General features: G+C 46.3%; 1 protein-coding gene across 5 annotated transcripts in view; it reads right to left on the reverse strand.

Annotated features, from left to right (window-relative positions):
• Positions 1-26,645, reverse strand: part of Sergef (secretion regulating guanine nucleotide exchange factor) — a 212,026-nt gene that overhangs the window by 150,502 nt on the left and 34,879 nt on the right. For all 5 annotated transcript variants that reach the window (XM_027420538.2, XM_027420537.2, XM_027420535.2 and 2 more), the window contains one exon: positions 11,392-11,558. In XM_027420538.2, coding sequence (XP_027276339.1) covers positions 11,392-11,558 — 167 coding nt within the window. The remainder of the gene's footprint in view (positions 1-11,391; positions 11,559-26,645) is intronic.

Consider the following 26,645-nt stretch of genomic DNA (forward strand, 5'->3'; position numbering starts at 1 on the left):
GAAGGAAGGAAGGAAGTGTAGCTCAAATTCTAATTGATCTTAATAACAAAAACTCAGAGTCAGATAGTAGGGGGTGAAATCGAAAAGATCAGAGAAGCAGAGCATCCAGTCACTAGAGTCCTTACCTCTATCAAATCATAAAACTGAAAGGGCTAAGCCCCTGTCTCTAAGGAATCCTCAGACTGAATGGGCAAGAGGTCCTGTCTCCACACACCTCATAATCCTATCTCTACCTCCCAAGTACTGGGATCAAAGGCATGAAATCTAAGTGCTGGGATCAAAGGTGTGTACCACCACTGCCTGGCCTCTATGGTTAACTAGTGACTAGCTCTATCCCCTGATCTTCAGGCAAGCTTTGTTTGTTAGAACACAAATAAAATATCACCACAAGAGAAGACAGATGGAGAAAGGAAGGAAGGAAGGAAGGAAGGAAGGAAGGAAGGAAGGAAGGAAGGAAAAGAAAGAAAGAGGTAGGGTCTGGTTTTGCTTCCTTTGAAGTGATAAGAAAGGCTTTTTGTTTTAACTATCTTTTGAGGGTACACTCAGGTCTCACCTAATACTCAGGACACTGCAAAGCAGAGGCAAGAACAGGGGGTGAACAATGTTTGGGGAAGAAAAGTGAATGTACGACTGGCTCCGAAGGTTGCCATTCAATAACTCCAAAGCCCTGGCACAGAGAGACTTGATTACAGCCAGTGCCAAGAAGAGAGAGGTTCCACTGATTGAAGGGCCTTCAAGCAGGAAGCTCCAAGCAGCATCAACCACCAGATCCATGCTGACAGGACAGCTTGACACTGAATAACCAGCCATTCAGAACAAGGTTCCAAACAGTGGCCAAGCATTCACAACAGAGCCTAATCCCTGAACAAGGGACTCACAAACTTTCAGATGTTGCCTTGGTTAGGGATTCTGTGCAAATGGAATAGTTGGAGAGCCCACTTTTACGGATTGGGTGGGTATGACAGGAGAAGGTATTTGGTAAAGGCAAGAGAGAGGTTGAGGTTCATCATGGCCTAGAACTAATATACTAGTTCTATGTTTGAACAAATTCTAGACCCAAACTCTAAAAAAGGACCAAAGACAAAAGAGATAGAGGAGGTGTGGGAAAGGGCTGCATGGAAACCAGCTAAATGGTGCCAAGAACGTGGGTAAGACCCCAAGCAAACAACAGACCTCAATAGGGAGCAAAAGATGTGTGTCCAGTGGATGGCAAGGTACAAAGATAAACTTGGAGAACCAGAGGAGTCATCCAAGCAGCCATGGACAAAAGGAAGGGAAGACCCAGGAATATTGAATGGCATGGCACCCTCTCTAGTTTCCTATGAAGTAAAAGTACAATCCAGGCAGAGAGAAGGTGGGCGCTTCAGCATCCATGATAGAAACCATAGGAAATTAAGGACATCCCTTGTGACTATTAGCTGAGTACTACTGTGTGCAGAACAGTAATCAAGGTGATGGGGACACAGTGGTGAGCAACACCAACCACAATCCTGAGACCCTGGTTCTACACACATGGCTGAGGCTGTGGGCTGTGCTTGGCACCTTTAGAAGCAGGAGCCAGGACATCTCTCTCTCTCTCTCTCTCTCTCTCTCTCTCTCTCTCTCTCTCTCTCTCTCTCTCTCTCTCCCTGTTCTCCAACAGTCTTCCTAAAAAACAGATATCGCATAAGTGTTCCTTAGAGAAATTTGTATTTGTGTGTGTGTGTGTGTGTGTGTGTGTGTGTGTGTGTGTGTGTGTGTGTGTTTGGATTGTTTGTTGGTAGTTTTCTTTTTTTTTATTTTTTATTTTTCTTTCTTTCTTTTTGAATAGAGGGTTTGGGGTTTTATGTCTGGGGGTGTTTTGTGTTCTGTTAGTTTCCTTTTTTTTCATTTTTTCATTGCTATAGATGAAGCCCATGTCTTTGAGCATGTTGGGCAAGTACTCTACCACCAAGCTACATCTCCACTCGTTTTCTCTTCTTTCTAAGGACATTCACCAACAAAACAAGAACATGGCCAAATTTTTATTTTTAGTATTCACATTGGCAACGAGGTGGGGATAGCTAGATGAGGACAGACTAAAGACCAACAAGAGCGCTGTCACGATGCTGAGACAGTAGACAATGGAGGTTCAAGCCAGAGAAACAGTGGGAGAGACAGGATTAGCTGTAGCCCTTGGCCAGCCTACTCTTGCGCAGCTCACTCAGACTTTCTCTTACTACAAGCTGCCTCCTTCAAACCTTCCCTGCCTTATTTTCACCTTCAACTTCTGTAAGATTTAATTGCACCCTGGGACAGCCCAGTTTTCAAGGTCACATGTAACAAAAGATGGCCGATCAGCTCCAGGGTGGCCCTGGGCAAGGCTGGGCCAGTCACACTTCTGCAGAGTATACTGGGGACACATGAGGTGGCAGAGGTTTTAAATCAATGCTGACAAGTTTCCTCTGCTGCTGAGAAAGCAAGCCAGAGACACCCTGGTACGGACACTGATGGCTTAGTTCCCTCAACAGGAAGTCACACTGTCTGGACCTGTGTAGAAACTGACTGTGAATTACTGATTATCCAGGCTCCATTGCTTTCATGGGATCTCATTCTAAGAAGCATTTACCATGAGATATAGGATTGAGCCTACAGTTTCAAATGATTAAGACAAAAGGCCAATTCTGATCTATACTTAACAAAACCTATATCTGAAACATACAGTGGTTTTGACCCAATAATGGTACTCTCATATATTACTTTACAGTGAACATAAGCCCTGATACATTTTATTTGCATCTTTCCTATGAGCAAGCTAGACAATATAGTTAGAGATGAGAAAACTAAGGCTGAGAAAGACTTGGATAGACACAAAGCTATGTAATTGACAGTTATAGAGAAGAAAGTCCAACCTAAATCTTGTTTCACATTCAAGATATTGCGTATCAGACCTCACCTCCAACTCCAGCCAGAGACATGCTTTGCTATAATCATGAGTTAATGCTGCAGCCCTATCGAGACTGTCCTTGTCCTAGCTCTATTCCTCATAAGATGCTATCCCAATTCTGGAGAGGGCCACCAGGTCTACCTGCCACCCAGTAAAAACAAAGAGGAAAATGTTGAAGAACAGGACAAGAATAAGTAGAAAGGGAGGTGGTGTCTGAAAGTCAAGTTCAAGTCCTCAGTCTACCAACTACTACTTGAGACTGTGAATGAGTGTGAGCTTTCTCTCAGGACTGCAGTTTCCTCAGCTCTAGACTGACAATGGCCTTGCCACCTGGTGGCACTTATAATGACCTCTCATCTTCTCAAGAGAGCCACTAGACTGTGCTAGATGAGCCCACTATAGAATAAGGTCAACTGATCCTTCTGAGGCTTGGGCTCAAGCCTTCAGCTCCTCACTCCTGTAGACAATTTGGTGTTTGATCTAACCAGGAAGATCTAAGCCACCCACCTACTCTTGTTGGCATGTAGCTACCAACTACATACATTGTTCCCAGATTGGCCCTAATTATACAAAAATAAACAAGGCCATGCCTTTCCTCAAAAGATCTCCAAGTTTAATTTAAGGACAAACATACTGATGACTATATTATTAGTAAATACTATATTGTAGAACTGGCATCAACCTCACTTTTACTTGCAAATTCTCAGTGCCTTGAATTGTACATGACCCAGTAGGACATGAGAAACATTTTAATACACCATGCAGCAGGATCTCAAAGGATACAGTACCAGAGACACTCTCTTCTCTGCCTCAAACCTTCCCCTGTGTTCTACTCCTAGTTTGAAAGAACATCCCACCTCCTTCTGGGAATTAACTCTTTCACAGTGATCTTTGCTTCCATCTCCATGGTGGCTGGGCTCTGACTCCCCCTCCCCCAGACACCTATGCACACAAGCTTTCTCTACCTCTCATACCCTTGCTTTGGGCCTTTTGTTATACCTTGGCTTCCCTATGCTAACTAATGAAAGCCAGGTTTCCTGTCAGGATGCTGAGCCTATTCCATCACTCTTGGCTACTTCATCACTGCAAGGGGCACACACACCTGAAGCCTAAACCCCTACATACCTTCATTCCCAGTTGCCATGCTCCTGTACCCTCACCATCACCAAAGCTTGTATCCTTTTTCTCCTACCCAGGCTCCCTGACCTCCCAGCTTCTAGGACACTGCTGTGACACTTTCCCCTCCCCTGTCTATACTCAGTCTGTCTGGCTGCTGCTCTTCCCCTGCTTGCCTCCAAAGTACAAGTCCTTGCCAAGATTCCCCTGCTACTTACATTAGCTCCCTTGAGAACTAATTTAACGTCAAGACTTCCAATTCAGGAAGCCTTTGCAGGCACCAACCCTACCCCAACCTTGCAGCATCCAACAAAACCACAGGGACTGAAATGGAAAGAAAAAGTCCCCATGGCCACAGGGTAGGACAATCACATTTTCATGCCCAGATTCTCTATAGCCTTTGCCATGGTCTGCTTGTCCTGCAATGAACTTGATGCTGCTATTCACTCACAAGCTCCCAAAACAGGAACTGCTCCTCTCACACGTACCCCACCTGCTAATGTGGTGTTCAGAGACAGACATGTTGGAGCACCTGCTAGGTTAAGAGGAACCAAAGGTGAGCAGGTGTAAGTGAAGAAGCACTAACAGACTATGAGCGTTTTCACTGGAAGCCCCAGATGTGAGAGTGCACAAGGCAAAGCACAAGGCAAAGCCTTCCTGTGCTGGTTCTGCAGGCCGCTAAATGACCAAATGCCTCAAAATATGGAAACACGCTTTCCTACCCTTCTGTGGCCGAAGAACATAGCCTAGAGGAAAGGAGAGGTAAAGAGGGACACACACCTCTACTCCATTCATTTGCCATCTGTTCAATCAGTAAAAAACCCACTGCTCTAGTTAGCTTTAACTGTCGACTTGACACAGCCCAGAGTCGGGAGAATGAAAGCTATGAATAAGGAATTGCCTAAATCGGACAGGCCTGTGGACACGTCTCTGAGGGATTGCCCTGATTATTAATGGATGGAGAAGGGCCCAGTCCATTGGTAGCAACACCAGCAGTACCATCCCTAGGCAGGTGGCCTTGAACTATGTAAAGAAGCAGGCTGAGCACAACCCTGTTTGAGTCAGCAAGTAGCGATCCTCCATAGTTTCTGGGGTACCTTCCTTGTGAGTGAGCTCCCAAGAAGAAGACTACACTGTGGGATAGCAAATATTCCTGCCTTCAGGTTCCTGCCTTATTTCCCTCTGGGATAGATGGTGACCTGAAAGTGTAAGATGAAATAAACCTTTTCCTCCTCCTGCCCCAAAGTTGCTTTTGGCCAATGTTTTATCATGGCAACAGAAAGGAAACTAGGACATCCACTAAGCTCCTCAAAGGTACCAGGGAATAGTCTAGATACTGAGACTGCAACTTTCAACATGAAAGACAAGGTCTTTGCTCTCCTAGACCTCACATTCTAGTGAAAAGAGCAAGATGCTAAAGAAAACAGAGCAGGCAGCTGCTGCATCTTTCCTATTCTCTCTCCAGCATGGCTTTGCTGTCAGGTGGGTCTCTCCTGAATATTCCCACAGGCAGATCCCCTGCTATGCAGTTTGCTCTGTCTTTCCCTGCAATGCTACAGCACCCATGTGCTGTTTTCTAATCCCCAGCAGAACATGCTTTGGTTGGCTGCTATGGCCTTAGAGAACACAGTAAGGGTCCTGCTCTGGGAAAGATTTAGGGTTACCAGGTCCTCAGATTCTGAGACCTCAGGTTCCTCTGGCAACAGAAATGATGCTTAGGGGTTCCTGCCAGAGAGCCACTCGGGGATGCTTTTTTTTCCAGGTTGTGTTCAATTCTGTCAGCTGATTGCTGGTGGTAGATTTCTGTGTTATTTAGGGCACCAAAGTCCCACGGTCTTGACACAAACTTAAAATTAGAAATGCATTAAATATAGGAAAGGAGGAAGGTCATTCAGGAAAGGCAGCCTTCTGGGAGAGCTACAGGACAAAGGCGCCCTGGAAACTTCCAGGTTCATTAATGGGTTTTACACAGCATTCAAGTGGTATTTCTCCTTCAGAAATAACACGGTGGAAAGCATAGGGGACAGGCTCAATCCTCAGCTAACACAGCTGAGTAAGTGACTCGGCAAACTAAAAATAGCTCCTTTCCCACTCGCTCTGACAGATTTCACTTCGACCCTGTGTACAGGTTGATTCTCTGCAGCTTTTGTCCTGCCCAAACGAGGGCTGGTGGGACTTGAGCTTCACAGTGATTCAATGTCTGTCCTGACTCTTGTTTAATTCCACGGCTCCTGCTCCGGTGGCCTTGTGTGAACACATGTGCATGTGTGTGCTGAGATTTGGTGCTCCTCAACCAAATGTGGGCAGAATTTAAACCAGGAACATGACTCAGGGCTGTGACTGCAAGCTGATCCCAGGCAAGCCCTCAGAAACACTGGCAATCAGGTCATTTGTCGTGGGTCCTCTCCTACCTCCTAGCAAGCCTCTTCGGGCTGCAGTGTCCTTGATTGTAAATGGAAATAATCCTTCCTCTTGAGACCTACTTCACAGCTTCATATTAGGATCAAATGAGACAATGTATGTTTGTGCTTTGTCTCTGCTACTGTGAGACAGGCCAGATAGGCAGTCACAAAGCAGAACTAGGCTCAGGCACAGGAAGGCACAGTAGTGTAGCATGTTTGAGTTCATGCTCACCTCAGCATGCAGTGTTTCTGCTATACACCAACTTAATCAAACAACAATTCCTTTTTGCTAGTGTCCTCAGAGCTAATCACTGCATCTTCATCAATTCCTTGAACCTATCTCTACAGCACTTTTCACCTCATACACTTTACTCAGGTACTGGGAAGTTCTTTGAATGCTAATGCTTGTGAAGTTGACAAGGGAAAGGACAGACATCAAAGTCCAGAAAGAGGTGACTGCCAGAGACCCTGATGAGGTGGAAAGGTAGAACACTCACACACACACACACACACACACACACACACACACACACACACAAAGAAACACACACACACACACACACACACACACACACACACAAAGAATCACACACACACACACACACACACACACACACACACAAAGAATCACTCACACATACACTCACACACACCAAAAAAAATCAGCAAATCCCAGAAGGCAAGGACCCTGAGATCTGTACAGAGGTTAACACCGAGTCACGGGAGTAAAGGCGAGCTCTAGGTAGACCATGGAGAGATAGAAGACATCAAACAGAACAGAACCCACACTGGCATCAAGGCATCATCTAAGGTCTTCAGCCTAACTGGACTAGAAACAAGGAGAGAGGTAAAAAAGACAAAGCATACCAACATGGCCCTGAAGCCCAGAGCTCTAGAGGAACCAGCATCTCCAGGTCTGCCAGGATCAGCTGCAGCTTGGGATTAGTGACTGTGGCTTCGAAACTGAGGAGTTCCAGAAGTCAGAGTTATCACGAACTTCAGGGGTATCATGGCCAAGAAATAAGGGAGAGAGATGAAAGAGACTTTTAGATCTATAAAACCTGTCAGAATCATCTGAACCAGCCAACATCCTGGGAAACTAAGAAGACAGAGAGAAGAGCTTACCCAATTCATCATCAGGGAGGAATCAGTGAGACCCAACACTAGGCTGCAGCCCGGGTCTCACCCCAGGTCCCCAGAGGCAAGCCAGGGTATCAACTCCAGCTGCTGAGGCCTCTATGCACCCACTAAGTGAGCACAAGTACTTCTCCCAAGCTGTGAAATGCAGGGTTCCACCTTGGGGTGCAGGTAAGAGCCAGTGCCCATGGGAAATGTGCAACTGCCCACTTGGGGCTTAGGAAGCACAAAGCCGAGGTGATGTATGTGTACGGTCACAAGCAAACCAAGCTGCTCATGCATGTGTGTGTGGCAGTGAGTCCCGACACTGTGTGACCCCTGGAATTGCCCAGTGGAAGCTAGAGAGAATGAGAATGTAAAAACAGATAGTGTGGGAAACACACAACCTCATCATGATAAAGGAAGGGATGTTAGAGGAAGACCACCCGGATTGTAATCTCACATAAATTCCATCCCCAGATGAGACATCACTCAGAATAAAAGAATCTAGACTTTCAGGGCATTAGAGGCTCTGCCACCCAGACTTGAGAAACTTTCATCCAGGATATGGCACATGTTAAAAGGACGCGCTTCACTGAAAAAGAAGGATACAAGGGTGGCTGGTACCTTGTATCCTGGCCACTTTTGAGGCCCCATCCTGGGCCTTGCACTCCTTATTCATACAGCTTTGACTAGCGTGTACAGATTCATGAAGACGAGACTGTCCATTAAGTTTCCAGCACACTGGCCCATGTAAATTTCTAGCAACTTGGTGTTCACTTGTCCTTGCTCTCCAGAGAAGAAGGTGGTTCAGCTGTGCCTGCCTATGCTTTCACTCCTGACTGGGCTCTTGTTCTAGACCTTTCTCTGCAGATATCCTATAAGGCAGCCCACTCCTGCTTCTTATCCCTTGGGCATGTAAAGTAACTTATGAAAACTAAAGCAGTGGTCAGCTGTGTATGCCACACTTAAGTCCTACAAGTCAGGAATTGTCAGCTTACTCCAGGGTGCTAATGCCTCTCCACATGTTCCCATCCAAGCTCCTGACGGTGGTAGCACCTAGCTTAGTATGGTTTTTGTCTTCTCTAAGGCAAATCTTCCCAATGCCTATCAGCTTCTGACAGCCTACCAGCCTCACTCTCCATGTGTCTCTGGCAAACAGATACTAAAGAAGCCAGACAAAGGTCTTGACAAGAGACAACACACAAACACAGTTTACCAACATGTGGCAGCCTGGAGTCTGAACCTGCATAGAGTCCCAAGGATGCACATCAGCCCCAGAGCCTGGAGCAGAGAAGAAGAGAGCTCCAAATGCTGCTGCTGAAGGTGCTGGGTTCAGGCTCATTCCTTATATTATTGCTCCTAAAAGTCACACCTGCTGGACCTGATGGCACAGGGCTATAATCTCAGCTCTTTAAGAGGCCAAGGCAGGAGAATCATGAGTTCAAGGCCTGTCTGGGCAACTTAATGAGAACCTATCTCAAAATAAAAAGTTAAGGACTGGAGACATAGCTAAGTGCTACAGCACTTGCCTAGCGTGTAGGAGCACAACAAGGCCCTAGGATGAACCCCAGTTCTTGTGCCCAGTCATTTCATATCAGGTTCACAGAGGCCATGTTTGTACTGTGTCTACAGCAGGGGGGCACACTGGGCCAACACAGGTCACTGAATGCTTCTTGCAGAAGTGAAAGTAACCAACAGTTACTAAATCCCACTGCCTGACAAAAACTATGCATGCTATCCTCAGCAACACCCTGTGTATTATATAAGATCCACCTTAAAAGTGTGACCTGCATCTTGCCAACAGAACTAAAGACAGAGAAATGGATGAGGTGCCAGTGCCTTTGTTACTATACCACCCAAAATTCCAAATGACTTGGGAAAGACAGGGAATGCTAAAGATATCACACTATGTACCAGGCTCTCTGCAACTGGCCGCACTATGCAGAAGAGATTAAATACTCCATTCCCTCCCTCACTTGCTAGAGGAGCCAGACAGAACCTAGAGAAATACAGTAGATATCATGGAGATGCCCAAGGCTGTTGCCCTTGAACTTCACCCCTAGAGTATATCTTAAGCAAGTGTTCAACCAGCTTTCACAGCACAGTTCAATGGCAGTGACAGGAATAAATAAGTAAAATAAAAAGGAAACTATCTGTCTAAAGAATAGTTTAGAAATTCTCAGAAACCTCCAGTGATTAATGTTAGATGGCCTCCCCACACACACACAAAACGTTTTTAACGTTTATTTATTTTGTGTATATGTATGTGGTCACCTGTAAGTAAGAGCCCAAAAGTGAAAGTTGGAGGACAACTTGAGGGAAAAGGTTCTTTCCTTCCACTATGTGGGTTTCAGGGATCAAACTGGGGTTAGCAAGGCTTGGTGGCAGGCTTCTTTACCTAAAAAGAGCCATCTCTCTGGCTCTTTGTAATTGTTTTAAGTAATCATTCTAAGACCAAGAGGAAACGAAAGAGCATTTGTAATAAACAAAGGCTGGAACAAATCACAAATACTGTCTCCATGACCTTTTACAAGTATGACTTGTGCACATGCAAAAAGAATGTGCTTTGTTAGTGTGGGAGATTGAGAGGGGATTATTATTATGCTGTACACACTGTCTTTGTAGTGCTATTTAGTGCATTATCAATCAAAGGGAGAGGAAGAACAAAAAGGAACGCCTCAAGCTTGCACCGAGGAAGGGCTCAGGAGAAGGAGAGCTAGAATGTGAAGAACAAACAGAACCATCCTACAAACCCAGAAGGAGGTAGCCAGGTGGCCCTGGGGAAGGGAAGCCCTCCAGGTGTAGAGGATTGTAATTAGCCTCGTGCTAAATACAGAAGTCTTACTAGTTTTTTATTTTTTCTGACAGACTATGAATGAAGACTGAATTCCTTTATTAAACTAACTTCATTTCAAAGACAGAGTTCTTGATGCCCAATCCTCTAAATCCCCCAGGGCTCAGTTTGGGATTCAGATTTCTTTACCAGACTGGCCACCAGGAGTTTGACCAGGCTTTAGTGAGTATATGAGCAACAAATTGGACTTGTTTTTGTTGTTGTTATTTTTTTTCTTTTTTGGGGGGTCACAAGGGTGTGGGCAGACCTGGGAGGACTGGGAAGTGAGTATTTGGGGTGCATGATGTGAAATTACCAAATAATCTATAAAAATTTTATGTTGGAAAACAAGCAAAAAGATACCAGTGAATTAAAATTTAATGACAGAAACATACACCCTGGAGAAGTTAAGATTCCTGTCTTAACTTCAGGACATTTCAGTGAGCCAAAGTGGCTTGAATAAGCAAGTGGACTACAATGTTTTCTTCACTGGGAGAAGCAGAGGTGCAGAATATTTAGCTCATATTTAAGGTTTCCTAGGTTGGGTTTCAGCCACTCCCCCCCTCTGGTATTACCTCCTCAGAGCTCCAAGCCCTAGCCACTTTAACTGTTAGCAGCCCCCATATGTTTCCCTCGAATCCCACCCTGAATGACTCTGTTCATGCTGTTATGACCCTAAAAGTCCTCCTCACTCTTCCAAATGCTTGCTTAAGTCCCATCCATCCCTCAAGGCATCCCTCAAACTCATGCCATTCTCAAACCCAAGCCAATCCCTCCAACTCTGGACTCTGAACCTCCCTAGATGAGTTACACAGTCTGACTTACGGTGATGAACACCTAGGTAACCAAAAACTAACTTGTCTATCTTATTAAGCCATTAGCTTCTTGTGAGCAAGGACGCCTTCAGATTCCTATATGAACAGATCACAACACTGGCGTACAACAAGTCTTCAGGAAACACTTCACTGTGAGACAGGGAAAGCACCACACAGCCTCTGTGGGAAGTCATCACTTACCTTGGCTGCTCCGGTCAGGCAACACAGAGGCAAAGACACACTGCTCTGTGGCCTCCAGAAGGTGAGCTGTGAATCTTGCTTGTGGGGTTTTTGGCCTTCAGGAGATTCCAACCTCCTCCCTAGCTGACCATAGTCTGCTCGACCCCAGGTAAACACCTTGCCAGTTTCTGCAAACAAACATGATTTGAATGAAGGTTACATTCTCCAGATGCACTCTCAAAGGTAAGCAATGGGTGATTAGTGAAATTGTGAATGTTTATTTCATTATGTTCCAATAAAGAACATGAACATTGGGCTGGGAGGGTGGCTCAGACTCCTCATCATGGAAGAACGAGGCTCTGAGTTCAGATCCCCAGAACCAGTGTAGAATCAGATGAGACAGTTCATGTCTGCAATCCCAGCACTCCTATAGAGAGACAGGAGGCAGAGACAGGAGAATGCTCAGAAGCCTGCAGGCCAGGTAGCCTGGAACAGGCAGCAGCAAACGAGAGACTGTCTCAAACCAGGGAGAAGGGGAAAACCATGCAAGAACATGCAGTGTATACACACACACACACACACACACAGAGAGAGAGAGAGAGAGAGTGAGAGAGAGAGAGAGAGAGGGAGGGAGGGAGGGAGGGAGGGAGGAGGGAGGGAGGGAGGGGAGGGAGGGAGGGAGGGAGGGAAAGAGAGGAAGGGAAGGAGGGAGGGAGGTGGGTGGTAATGGGCAGAGAATTTTTTTTTTTTTTTTAAGAAAAAAAGGAAACCTTGAGTCTTTATCTGTTCACATAAGTAGGAACTAAAGTTTGGGAACTAAAGGGCTTCCCCAAGAACAAACAAGTAGAGAAGACCAGAGCCAGATTCAGAGGAGAGTCTCAAGCCTATGATGCTCTTGCACAGGGAGGACTTCATGGGTAAATGCCAACCATGGCATGGCCCACCCACTCTCTTCCAGCCCACCCCCACTTCTGCTTTGCCCAGAAGCCTGATCTCAACTCTCCTTCTTCCTATCCAATCCAGGGGCCTTGTATCCTGACTGAAGTTTCCCATTCCTCAAATCTCTCAGAGCTTTCCCCTATCTCAATGCTGGGTTCTTGTTTTCCCCTCCTGGTAACATAAGGACTCCTCCTTTACCCAATGGGGCAAGCCTATCTGTGTGCTAGAAGAAAGGGAGCAAGAAGAGGAAATTGTAAAGAGGCATTTGGAGCCAGAAATGCATCCAGTTACCCAGCACCATGTGGGAAGCCAGCCAGTGCTACAGATGACAGAAGAAAATGAGGTCTGGAAAAGGAGCAACAGCCTTTCATTCCCCAGATAAGAGAGATTTCACCAAATTCATTCAGTTGTACCAAGTGCTGCCTTTGTTATTCCAACAGAATTGCAAAATCCGACGAGGCATAGATTATTAACAGATTCTCTGCAATAAATATGCATAACCATGTGTGCCATATAAATTATCTGTGTTTATTTTAACAAAGAAAAATTCTGCTGAAGAAACAAAACACCACGTAATGCATATTAAATCCAAGATAAAGCTACTGTGTTTGGTATCAAAGCTTCATCTGGCCCCACATAAAACATATGGCTTCCAGTGTCAGCTCAGAAACAGCCTGAGATGATGGCAGAAATGTCAGAAGACCACAGGCATATGGGGCTCTGCAGGGATCCATTCTTAGGTTCAGCGGGCTGGCGGACACTAAGGCAGAGACAAAGAAATCTGACTTCCAGGTTTCCTAGGATAGGAGATGGTGGTCGTTTGAATAGGAATGGCAATCATATTTGAATGCTTGGTCACCAGGGAATGGCACTATTAGGAGGTGTGGCCTTGTTGGAATAGGTGTGGCCTTGCTGTAAGAACTCTATCAGTTGAGGCAGGCTTCCGGTTTCAGAAGCTTAAGCCAGGCCCATTGTCTCTCTCTTCCCGCTTCCTGCTGATTCAGATGTAGAACTATCAGCTACTTCTCCAGCACCACATCTGCCTGTGTGCCACCATGCTTCCCATCATGATGACAATTACTCTACTAAACCTCTGGACTGTAAGGCAGCCCCAGTGAAGCACTTTCCTTTATGAGAGTTGCTGTGGTCATGGTGTCTCTTCAGAGCAATAGAACCCTGACTAAGACAGGAACCAAGCCTGTACAGCCACAGGGTACTGGGAATATTATGCAATTGGGAATGCGCCAATGGGAGCACTAGTCCCTCTGCATATCTATATGCTGTTCCTTTTGCTGCAGCTTCGGTTTCCTAACCCAAATGAACTAACTACCATTCCAGTGAAAGACCCCGCCCCTTGGCTCGTTCTCTCTCTCGGTGACATTCCAGTACGCGCGCGCACCCACACGCCTGGCGGCTGGCTCCCTCCTAAGCAGGTTCACCCAGGCGGGGCGACCCAGGCCCGCCTGCCTGGCGCCGCGCCCCGGGGCTGGGGCCGAGCAACGAGCACCAGGTGGGCCGGCACGAGGGCGAGCACCAGGTGGGCCGGCACGAGGGCGAGCACCAGGTGGGCCGGCACGAGAGCGAACACCAAGTGAGCCGGCCTGGGGCCCTGCCCCTGAGCCCCCGCTCGATGAGAAACACTCCGTCCCAAGGCCCTCGCCCCCAAGGTCAGCCATCTGGACGCAGAGTGGGGAATGGGGAATTGAGTCTGTTGTACCAGACACCAGACCTTGAGAATATGCTGGTCTGGAATGGCTCTGTGCCTCATTTGAACCATCCAATAGAAATGACTCTGTACTTTACCTCATTTGAATGACTCTGTATTTCACCTCATTTGAATAACCCTGAGTAGTGCCTCATTTACATTGACCAATGGGAATAGCACTGTACAATGCCTCATTAGAATTATCCAATAGAATCCCTGCTTCTAGCTTGCGCCTTTTTCCCTATATAAGGACCCCTTTCCCTTGGCTCGGGGCGCTTAGCCACACAGAAGCTAAGTCGCCCCGGGTACCCGCGTCTCTAATAAAACCTCTTGCGGTTTTGCATCCAAGTCTGTGGTCTTGCTGATTCCTGGGTGCGGGTCTCCTTCTACGAAAGTACCTCTTTGGGGGTCTTTCACCAGCTGGCCTTCGTAACCTGGCAATTACAGCTCTACTTAGTGTAAGGTCCTATGAACCCTTTCTTGAACTCTCAATTTTCCCAGAAAAGATGAAACTTACCACCTTTGTTTTCTCTAACTGCCATGCTGACACCTAACATTCACACACTGCAAGCACCTTACTGACTGAGCCATCTCCCTGACCACAGAAAGAACTATCTTATCATAAAAAAAAAAAAATCACCCTGAATCCTTTCTTTCAAATCAAGTAAAACATCTTAGAACTTTCTGTTATTGATTATTGATGTTTGAGACAGGCAAGACTGCCAGACTATGGTGCCATCATTATTACATCTCCAATGGCAATTCAACCATTCCACTTACATAGCACTTTTCACCTTAAAGCACTTTACAAACATTAACTAATTAATCTTCATACTCTCTAGGGAAGCCATAGACATTCTAGAAGAGACAAGGCAGAAAGCGGGCCAACCCAACAGCCTCAAACCTAAGCTTAGTACATTCTCCTCTGAGTTTGTTTATACTAAAAACACTGCACACAGGGCTCACAAGGGAAGGAGAGGTTTCCTCTGTTAAAGGGACAGCCTTCTAGGAAGAACTATCCTAAGACACCAGCCCAATAAACCCTCATGACTCTGAAGTAGATGACTAAGATAATTAAATGACTTGAGACGTTAAACAACTCAATCAAATCCAAATGGTGGGTGGTAGGATCAGGCAGAGATGGCTCAGTGGTTGAGAGCACTTGGTTCCTAGTACCCACATCAATTGATTCACAACCACCTGTCAATCCAGCTCCAAATGATCTAATGCTCTCTCTGACCTCCAGAGGCACCAGCACTACATAACACTCACACACGCACACACACCTAAAGTCATTTTTAGAAAATGTTTATCTTCTGACCCCTAGTCTGATGGTGTCTACAACAATGATATCCATTGAAGCCAAACGCTCTGTGTGCTCCACAGCTTCTCCCACCAGCAGAACCTCCCAGAAGGCCATGCAGAATTTAGGACTTTAGCTGCATTTAACATTTAGACTATAATTTTATGTTACCGAGAGTAAAAGAAAATAATCTACACACACACACACACACACACACACACACACACACACACACACACACACACACAATCTCATTAGTACAAAGCAGACAGACATATGCCCTAAGCTGAAGCTCACAAGAAGATCAGATCAAGGAGTTAACAAATGAACCTTTCCTTGGAATAAAGAATTATGTATTACTGTGATTAAAAAAAATAGGTATATTACTGTCATCTAAAAAGTGCAGGTATATGTCTACAGATAAATGATACATGAGAGAGAGAGATGCCAAAACAGCTCAAAGTGAAGTCAGCAGTGAGACCTAGTCTAAAAGGTGTAAGCCTCCACATGGAAGAGACACAAGAAACAGCAGGGTAAGCGAGCAGTAAGGACTACTGTGAACACCCTGGAAGACTCTATTCAAGCTGGAACAAGAATGCCATTTAAGGTGAACTCCTGGGTAAGAAAAGAGACTAGAGAAAGAGGAGGGTATGGAGGAACAAGGAGGAGATGAGCAATGCAGAGAAATCCACAGGCCCCATATGGAGCAGGAGCACGATATCAGGAGGGAGTCAGGGCTACAGGACTGCCAGGCTCACCTGGGCACAGGGAAAGAACAAATAGTCCCTAAACTCCATTGCTTGTCACCCTTTATCAGTGATAAGGTTTTTCAGTCAATATATGTACTTTCAGTTATTTTATTAAAATGTTCACTTGTGTTTCACCATTTATAAATTGTGGCTATGTGTCCTTATTTTAAAATATACAACATAAGCCCAGCACAGTAGCTGACACCTGTATCTGCAGCCAGGATGATTGGTCTAAGGTAGAGGCAAGCTTTGATGAGCTGCAAAGGGAGTTTCAGGCTCACCTGAGCTACAGTGTGAGACCCTGTGTAGAATACACACACACACACACACACACACACACACACACACACACACACACACTGTAGAGAGAATAAAATTTACTCAAAAAAAACCCAGAAAATTTAAAAGAACATGAAAAAACTAGAAAAGAAGCGGTAAGACTCATCACACCCTGGTCCCTCACACTTACTGTAGAAACCACTGCAACTAGACCTGGGCAGACTGTGGACCTAAACCAGGTATGGGGCCTCCTGAAAGAATGTGTGTCCGTGTCCTGAGATGGCAGTTGGCATCCAGCACTTCTATAGCACCCACAGCATGCTGGGCACTGTTCTAAGTGCATCGTCTCAACATGCTGAGTGCATAGTGTTTGGTCCTCCACCAAGGCCCAGAGGGAGAGAGATGTGTACTCATAGGGACATGGCGCCCAAACCTCAGAGGTGTAAGTGAAAAGAAAGAAACTGACCTAGAAACAGAGCCTAGGATGCACCAGGGCCTAACAGGGTTGAAATCATAGGGAAAAGGGGAAGAGAAAAACTGTCATGGTTTTCCCCACATTAGATGGGAAAAGGAGATAAACAGCACATGGAGATTAAAGCATTTCAGAACTGGTAGGAGGTGATGGGGCCATTAAAAGTAGGAGAAGGTGCAGAGATGCAAGAACAAGGGTCTCACTCATAAAAGTCATAAAAATGATTTCATTATCAAGTCATTTAACTGTCCTGAGACCTTTTGCAAACATTTCATCAAGCATCGCATGCTCTTAAGAGGGAGAAAGATAACCAGGGACAAAGCTAGAGGGCGGCGGCTAGGCATGGCGGTGCACACCTTTTAATTCCTGTACTTGGATGGCAGAGGCAGGCAGATCTCTGAGTTTGAGCCCAGTCCAGTCTACACAGTGAGTACTAGGCCTGCCAGAAATACCCATTGAGACCCTGTCTCAACTGAACGAACCAAAAAGCTCAGGGATGGGGAGCCCTCTGCAGTCAGGAGGGGATGCTAAAGCTCTGTTGTCACCACCCCTCCCACCCACCCCACCCCACCCCACCCCACCCACCCAGCACTTTCGGCCCTATGATTACAGCTGGTGCTATGAAGCATAGCAGCTGTCAGGAGCATAGCAACACAACCGAACTCCTTGGTAAAGAGGCACTCCTTTCCAGGGAAGGGGGTCTTGAAGTGAAAGAAAGATGGGTGAGAAGAACATCCACATTTTCTTAATAGACTCTGTCCAAAAAAGGGACCAGACCATCATGGAGATAGATAACAACCTTACATAGTTAAAGGAAAATCCACTCTAACCTCTCTCTTCAGCACCCCCCCCCATCCAATTACCCCAGGAAGCTATGAGACAGTCTGGAAGGTGCACACAAGAAAGTCACTGTCAGTCTGTGAATTTGTTCTGGTTGTAATAAGCCATTTTCTGGTGACTTGCATGTTCTGAGCCCTTCCAAGGGCTCATTTTCTGCTCTTCTGTCTTAACTGTCAGCATGGCTTTTCGATGGGAAAGCAAGCTGAGATTTAGTCTACATTTATCTGTTTTCTGATTGTGGATGCCATGTGACCAGCTGCTTCAAGAGCCTGTTGCCTTGACTTCCTCATGATGGTCTGTAATTTGAATTGTGAGCTAAAATAAACTCTTTCTCCCTTGAGTTGCTTTTGCAACAATATTTCATCACAGCAGCAGGGAAAGAAACCAAGACAGCACCTAAGAGTCATACAGCATCACCTCTGGGTTAGGCACAGGGGAAGAGGAGTTCGGGGGCCAGCAGGCAAGTTAAGAAGCTTCTATCCTACATGCCCTGATGTTTTCCACAGGCCTCCATCCTCTATGTTGCTCCTGTCTCCCAAGTTATATCTGAACCCCACTCACCTGGTCAACTTCTACTCACCTTCACCCCTTAACCCAAACCACATGCATCTGAGCAACAACCTAGAGAAGCCCACTCAGCACTTTGAGAGCATTTGTCTTAATAAAGAAATATGCATTAGAAGAACTGTTAGGCTAATGTTTGTCTCCTCTAGAAAGGCAGCTCCATGATAATAGAGATCAGCACAAAGTTGGGACTCAAGAAATACCTGTGTCCTAAGGGAATCTAAATAATCTCTCTACTCATCTCTCCTTCACTCCTACTGAGCTTTACCAACCTTACATGTTATATCTAAGTCTCATCTGCAGAATTATAATAACAGTATCCTCCTTAAAAGGCTACTTCAAGGGTACTTTTGCATGAATCAGGCAGCCATGGTGGTTGTGGTGGTTTGAATAAGAATGGCCCCTGTAGGCTCATATATTTCAATGCTTAGTAACCAGGAAATGCACCTTTTTAAAAGATTAGAAGGATTAAGAGGTGTGGCCTTGTTGAAGGAAGTGTGTCACTGTATGAGGGAGGTGCTGTGAGGCTTCAAAAGGCCACACCAAGCCCAGTCTCTCTGTCTCTCTCCCTCCCCCCTCTCTCTCTGTCTCTCTGTCTGTCTCTCTGTCTCTGTCTCTGTCTGTCTCTGTCTCCCTCTGTCTGCCTCTCTCTGTCTCTGTCTCTGTCTCTGTCTCTCTCTCTCTCCCTTTCCCCCTCCCCCTCTCCTCACCTACTAGTCAGGGATGTAGCTCCTAGTTACTGCTCCAGCACCTGCCTGCTTGTCGTCATGCTTCTAGCCATGATGATAATGGACTAAACCTCTAAAACTGTAAGTCCCCAATTAAATACTTTCTCTTATAATAGTTGCCGAGGTCATAGTGTCTCTTCACAGCAACAGAACAGTGACTAAGGCAGTGGTAATATGGCAATATGAGCCAATGACACTATTATCTTCCCAAACTGAGTAACACAGCCTTTTCAGGGATGCCCATGGTCATATCCATAGTTGTTAAGAATTCATCAGATCTTCTTAGCCAACCTTACCCCAGAGCACTGTCTTACAGTCAAAGCCACTAATGACCATAAGAAGCAACACTGAAGGCACTGAAAGGCCAGGATAAAGAAGACCCCCTCAGCAGACAAAATAAGGCCTAGGATATAGGGTGGGTAGCTGGTTCAGCAACTCTGTTCCAGGAAAAGGCTAGCCATAAAAATTTAGATTAGAATCTTACAAACAATCTTAAGGAATAGGGAGTTTCCCCTTGTGTTTTCCCTCGGGACCCTTCACTGGTATTCTTGATATTTTGGGTTGAGGTTTCTTCCCTTCACTGGTATTCTTGGTATTTTGGGTTGGGGTTTCTTCCCTCACTGGTATTCTTGGTATTTTGGGTTGGGGTTTCTTCCTTTAAAACCCCCTATTCCCAGCCATTTGGGGTCGAAACTCCTCTACCCCTGCGTGGGATATGAGTCTCGGCCCCAGCGCTCTGGCTCCTGTCAATAAACTTTGTGCGATTGCAGCAAGGACAGTCTCTCGTGAGTTGTGAGTTCTTGGGGGTCGCGTCATCCCGAGACTTGAGTGAGGATCTTCCCTTTCGGGGGAAGGCCTTACAGCACCATCATAGAATTTTGGATTCCTTCCTTCCTTCCTTCTTTCCTTTCTTCCTTCCTGATTCAATATAGTGAGCAGCACACCAGAAGTCCCTGATACAGATCAACTAAAGCTGGGAAAACAAGAGATGTGAAACAAGGTGAGCTGGAAGAGGGAAGAAGAAAGAAAGGGAAAGGAGGAGCCAGAGCAAAGGGGAATAAAGGGGAAGGGAGAGGAGGGAAGGAGAGGAGAGAGGAGGGTGGGGAAGGGGGAACTTTGGCCAATGTCCAGAATCCTAATCCTGGACTGCACTGTCTTAAAAAGGTCCCTTTTCTCTAAAGCCCAACTTTTCCACCCATAAATGAGGAGGGCTCAAATAGACAACTTCTCACACATATGTAAATACAAGGCTTCAATAATGATGGCTAAAATTCTTCAGGGTCACATGAGTGATATGCTATTTAATTTTACTGACACCTTGAGAATCTTCAGTCTGATCAATGTCATAAAAATGAGACATGCACTCTGCTTTTAAAGGCCATCTATACCGCTGATAATTCAAATAAAAATTGAGACTTAATGATAAATCCTAATTTTAATAGAATTTCCCAAAGTCACATTATGAACAATCTCACATAAGCAAGGCTAATACAGGAATACTACGCTCGTTCTTGGTTTTCTCAACTACAAAGGAAAGGCAACCCTGCAAAGAGACTACATGAAGAAATGAGAGCATGGGGAGGATTTACTTGTCCAGAATGGACTCTTGGGCTGGGGAGTAGCTGTCAGTGGAGTGCTTGCCCAGCATGTAAGAAGCCCTGAGTATGATCCCTGTATCACATAAAAACGGGGCATGCCTTAATCCCAGCACAAAGAGATGAAGGCAAAGGGAGCAGAAACTCAGTCATTCTAGGTTCCACAGTGGTCTGAGGCCAGCTTGGGCTACAGGAGATGCTGACTCTGGAATTCTACTTCGGTGATAGGTGTCACCTCCACTTTACAAACAGGTCACACAGGTTAAAATCACACAGCTAGAAAATGGGAACGCATCAGTAATATTAAAGCAAATACTGTGAAGACACTTACTCCATGCCATCGTTATACAGACTGTCACAATTAACACACAGAAGCAACCCATGAGTAGGCTGGCCCTCAAATCTGAGATGATAAAATAAATCTAAGAGTTTGATCTTAGATTCAGAACCAGCAGCTGTCATGGCAACAAGTGGATGGGACCCAGTCACCTGCTAGCAAAGGCAACATCTTCAGTCACTTTCCTACAGAGGATATGCAGGCCTATATGACCCAAGTTCACTTTTCATTTAGGTACACTGCCTCTCTCAGGTTGTTCAGGGTCCCAAAGACACACACTTGGGCTAGAGGCACAAAGGAAGACAGGCTAGGGAGTGACCTGCATTCTTAGCCCACATGGCAAAGATCAGCGCCCACAACACATGGGTATTACAGAAACCTACTCCGTTTTCACCATTGGCTTCAAAAGCCACCAAATCAGAAGTCAGGATGGACCATACTGGGCTATAGGACCAACTGCAACATGCAGAGTCCCAAACAGAACCAGGAGAGGACAAAGCTTCAGACTGGAGGCCTCTGAGGAAGCCCCAGTCCTAATGTATTGGTAGCTTGCTCTCTGAGGCTGGAAGTGCAATGTCCCTGAAGACTTGTGTGGTTGAACACTTGATCTTTGCTGTCTTGGGAGGATGTGGAGCTTTAGAAGATCTGACTGAGCTGAAGGAAATGGGTCACTGAGCTGTAGGCCTTGAGTGGCAAAGCCCGAGCTCTCTGCTTCCTGGTCCACAGAAATGTAACTGTGCTGAAAGTGTCCCAGAGTAGAGACCCTGCCACTTCAGCCACCATGCCATTCCCAACCATGATGGACTGTATCCCCTGGGTGATGATACAGAATAAACACCTACTCCATACCAAGTGCTCCACTGACAGACAAAACTCCCTCCCCTCACGGAGCTCCCATGCCAATGGAAGAGACAGTTAAACCCACAAAACATAAGTGGGGAATTACTGTATGAACCACTAAGAAATAAAGTGGGAACAGTGAATAGGCAGCAGCAGGCACCCAGGACCAGCACCAACTTCTGGCCACATGTTTGGGCTTCTCCATAGCACACCACATTTTCTGCCTTCCCCTTCCTTCCTCCTCCATCCATTCCTCTTCTTCTTCCTCTTCTTTAAAAATTGCTTGTCTAGCTGACATAAAAATTGTGAATGTTTGTAGCGTAGCACACCATGTTTGAGATATATATACATTCTGTAGTGTTGAAATGCCACCTTGGAAGTACCCTAAAGTTGAAAGCCTCAGCCAACACACATTACAGTAAATGTTACCTCTCGGTACCCATGATTAAAGGCAGCCAATAAACACAAAAGCACTTAGCAATGTCTAAATACAAGTATAAGTGTTTTAGTAATGTTGGGACTATTATTCTCTAAAGTCATGAGTCCCTGTTCTGATGAGCTCAGCTTTGTGATATCTTTACTTGGTCCTTGGGCTTCCTGATCCTTGTGGGTCAAGGGCAGGGGGTCCAATAGCACATGAATCTGCTGGTCACACCTAGAAGCCACTTAGCACCCGAAGAAAATGCGGATTGAGGCCAGTGCCTCTGCAGATGTTTCCCAACTCGTTCCATATTCAAACACCACAGCTTCTTCCAACACTTTTAGATTCTTATTAATAACACTTTAAAATGTAGATTGCTGCCTAATCTTAGCTGTGTAATTAAAAAAAAAATAATCTTGCTTCTCTCCCTCCCAGCATGAAAGAAAACTATACCCTCAGGGCTTCTGCAGCTAAGAATCACACCCTGCACAAAGCTAGTAGGAGGCTCAAGTTGGGGGAGGGGGACCTACAGTGCCATGAAGGCAAGAGCCTTGATTTTAGAGAAAATGAAGCTGAGCTAAGGAGGGGAAGGAGCTTCCAAGGACACAGGATGTGCTGGCACAGACAGGCCAGGACTCCGGTCTGCTACTGCCCAATGGACTCCCCATTACCCAGGAAAGCAGACTGGAAGGGGGCTTTGGAGAACAGGGGTGGAGCCCATGTGATGGAGTCCACCCCAAGAACAGAGCCCTCTCATCTGATAAAGAGCTATTGGTATGGAATTCTCAAGGGCTCATGGGAGCAAGGCTCAAAGTTCTCCCTTAGTTCAGCCTCACACATGACCATGCAAAAAGGAACCTCAGCCCAGAAGGGAAGGCTATTCATTTTCTCAAGGTCAAACAGGGCAAATCTAAGGGAACACAGGCTGCCCTGAGTCCTAACACAGGGTGCCCACAGCTTCAGAGAAAACTACCAGTCAGTCTCTCCAACTTCTCCTGGGCTTCTTGGCAGGGAGGGGAGATCCGTTGTCCCCACTCACAACCATGTCCTAAGAATGGCTACTTGCGAGGCCCAGGGACTGAACGATGGAAAGACCCATACTCTCCCCTCAATCTTTTCCAAGTTCTCCTCTCCATTCCTAGGCATGCTCCCAGCCCTGGGCATCACCTTCAGTTTTTGTCCATTAGAAATACCTCATCAGCAGTTTTCATCTCTGAAGTTAAAAAAAAGAAAAAAAGTGAGAGAGAAGGAAAGAGAAATGGCCAAGAACTGTGCCAGCTGCCAAGGACGCCATTGTCTCCACTAATGACAGGGACTCGTGGTGCCACAGCTGAAGGCAAGAGCTGGGAGACTGCAGCCTGGGCATGCAGAAAAGAGCTGGTGATCCTCCAGCAACAGCAGCACAGCTCTCCACACAGCCCAGCCTCATTTTGTACAAGGGGAAAACAGGCTAGAGCCAGTGAACACTGCAGAGCGTACCCACTGTATAAGGAAGCCAGCTTCTCACTTCTGAAAACTCAAGAGATTACCCTAGCTACATTATCTATACCCTCAGCTTCCCCTAATTAGAGAGACCTAATTAGGATCTTCCTATTGGGAAGACAATGGTTGTGTCCATTGCTTGAGTGGGCAAAAATCCACTAAGTCAAGAACAGAGAGGGGCAGGAACCTATCTTGGGATGCCAATTTGTGATCAACCAGTGAGAACCTCTGTGGACATGACTTCATATGGTGCCTCTTCAAGCTATTCTAAGCTGTTATTCCCAACTCTGGAAACTGTCCTGGGTCCTCTAAGAGAGATGAGTATAAAAGATGTGGTACAGGCTTAACAGAGACCAGCAGCAAGGCAGTCAGGTGATGCACTGGCAGTGGCTTGAGGGACTTTGCACAGCAGTGCAGCAATGAGCATCATCACAGGAGGACACTGAGAACCTACTGTATGTAAGGACCCACTAGGAACTTTGGAACCACAATCATTTCAGAGAAGGGGCTTGGGAGAGGCTGGATAAAGGCCCACTGTGGAGGCTGATGGGTAGTGTGACCAGCACAGCACTTACATGCATAGGGCTTGTCTGAAGGTCCATAGTGGGGCAGACTGCCCTCCCTTCTCAATCTGCTCTGTTGTTTCCATTTGTCCCCAGAATAAATGTCCTTCACCAGCAGCCCACCTGCCAAGAACCTCCAAATCACTGCTGCAACTTGTGTAAAATCTGGGCACCATTTCAGACTGCCTCACCTGGCAGTCACCAGCAGAAGCCATTAGTAGCAGAGCTGCGGTGGCTTCCTCAGAGAGGATGACTTCGCCATGCCTGCGGACTGAGAGAGCACCTGCTATTGCAGAGTTTTCCTGTCACAGGCTCAGCTCCAACCAAATCACTGAGGTGCTGTTACTATGGGCCATCTGCCAGGACCCGGAAACAGCATCATTATATAAGGGGCTGGGATAATGAAGTTTATTAAACTAGATTCTTCCTCCAGAGAGGAGACAAAGTATTAAAGCTTCCCTATAAAGGGGCAATGTGGGGAGTACAGAGGTGTAGACAAGGGCCCACCAGGTTCTAATCCTGGCTCTGCTGTCCCTTAGCTGTGGGAACAAGGGGACAAGCCATACTTTCTCTAGGCTTCTGTTTTCTCAAGTTGGGGGCAGGGGCTCCTTCAGAGCATTAGATTCTATAATATTTCACCAAAATGGCAAATAAATAAACTAAACAAGCTTACCCATTTTACCAGTGGCAAATAGGAAAGAAGGATGTGCAGAGAAGAAACAAAAGGTCAGCACCTTCTGTCAAGCTGGCAGGGAGGCCCAAGTGGGTTCAAGGTAAGCAGATGGCTGGGGCACAGGAACATAGGCCCTGACTGTACACATGCACTGGGTACACGGGTGCTTCACATCCAGCACCTTTCCTGACCCTCACAGTTGTAAAGATGATGGTGACCCTCAGAGGTGACACTGAGAAAATGAGGCCTAGTAACCAGAACAGTGGACCCCTTTCTCTGACCCCCTCTCCAGTTCCTCACATGTCAAACGGGAATAGGCCTTACTTGACAACATTTCCATGTGAATTAAAGAGATGCTGGATGTAAATCCTAGCAAAATGACTGACCTTGATAAAGGAGAGATCCTTTCCTCACACCTCCACCTCTCGGGGAGCTGCTGGGAGAAGCCCCAGAGACGCTCATTTTCAAGTCCTTACTAGATGCTTCAAAGGCTCCAGTGAGAGGGCTCAGTGGATAAAAGCACCTGCTGCCAAGCCTGATAACCTGAGTTCGATCTCAGCATCATACTGTAGAAGGAAAGAACTGACTCCTGAAAGTTGTCCTCTGACTTCTACACATGTTGAATATGTGCTGTGGCACACACACACACACACACACACACACACACACACACACACACACACACACACACAGCACATACAAAATAATAAAACATAATTTTTGGAAGGAAAGGCAATGTGACAGCTTGCTAAATAACCAGAAGACAGAACAACAGACCAGGGAGTCAGGTGATTCCAGTCTCAGCCTGCTGTGGATACTAACAGCTACCCTACCTTGGAGGAAAGGGCTCCCCTTAAAGTCCAGTGCACCTAAGACCTGAAGCAGAGAACTAGTATGAGGCCTAGACAGGCCTCTCTGTAAGAGCCAGAGAGTCAGGGCCCTCCCTTGTGTGATTCCCTCATAGAAACCCACATTGTATCCACACAGCATGAGGACACACTCCAACACACCCAGATGTGTCCAGTGACTTCTCACCTTGCCTGGTCCACACCAAGCAGTTGACAGTCTGGAATGCCCTCCCCTCAATACAAATATTTGTGTGAAGGATGCAGGAAGAAACTATGAACAAGTGAGCAGCAGCACATCCCTGTGAAGCAGAGACCTTAGTGATCATGGCTCTCATCTTACAGGCAGGGAAATGCCGGCAGGCACAGGGAGGTGAAATGACTTGCCCAGAGTGCCAGCAACTGCAAACTGGAACTTGGAGCTTGCTCCTCAGAGCTTCCCAAGATAAAATCATTCTCAGACTGAAAAAGAGTGGATTCCTCAAAATGGACTACTGTCCTCTTGGCACACACTGAGAACACTTTAAAGATCTGGCTGCCACTGATTACAGAGAGCTCCAGAGGGACAGGCAAGGTCTCCAAGAAAGGGCAAAGCATGGTATCATGTGTCAAGAACCTAAAAATGATGACAAAATTACAGCCTGGCCACTTAATGCTCACTTTGAGAACTCCTGGAACAAATCAATCCTCACCAGGAAAGAGGAGAGTTTCTTGAATGGCTCCCAAACCCTCTGCCAGTGACCTCTGGGCCCTTCCCAGGGCCATCTGGAATGTAAGCAAGACTGACAGCCTTGCCACAACTTTCCTTTTTCCACTGGCTTCAGCTTCGTTCCTCCCCACCCTAAGATCCAGGAAACTGAGAGGCTGATGTCGGCATCGTCCTAAAACAGGCTGAAATCCTGACCCTTGGTGTGATGATATAAGGAAAGTGGCCTATGGA

The sequence above is a fragment of the Cricetulus griseus genome, chromosome 6 (assembly GCF_003668045.3).
Source record: "Cricetulus griseus strain 17A/GY chromosome 6, alternate assembly CriGri-PICRH-1.0, whole genome shotgun sequence".
NCBI classification, from domain to species: Eukaryota; Metazoa; Chordata; class Mammalia; order Rodentia; family Cricetidae; genus Cricetulus; species Cricetulus griseus.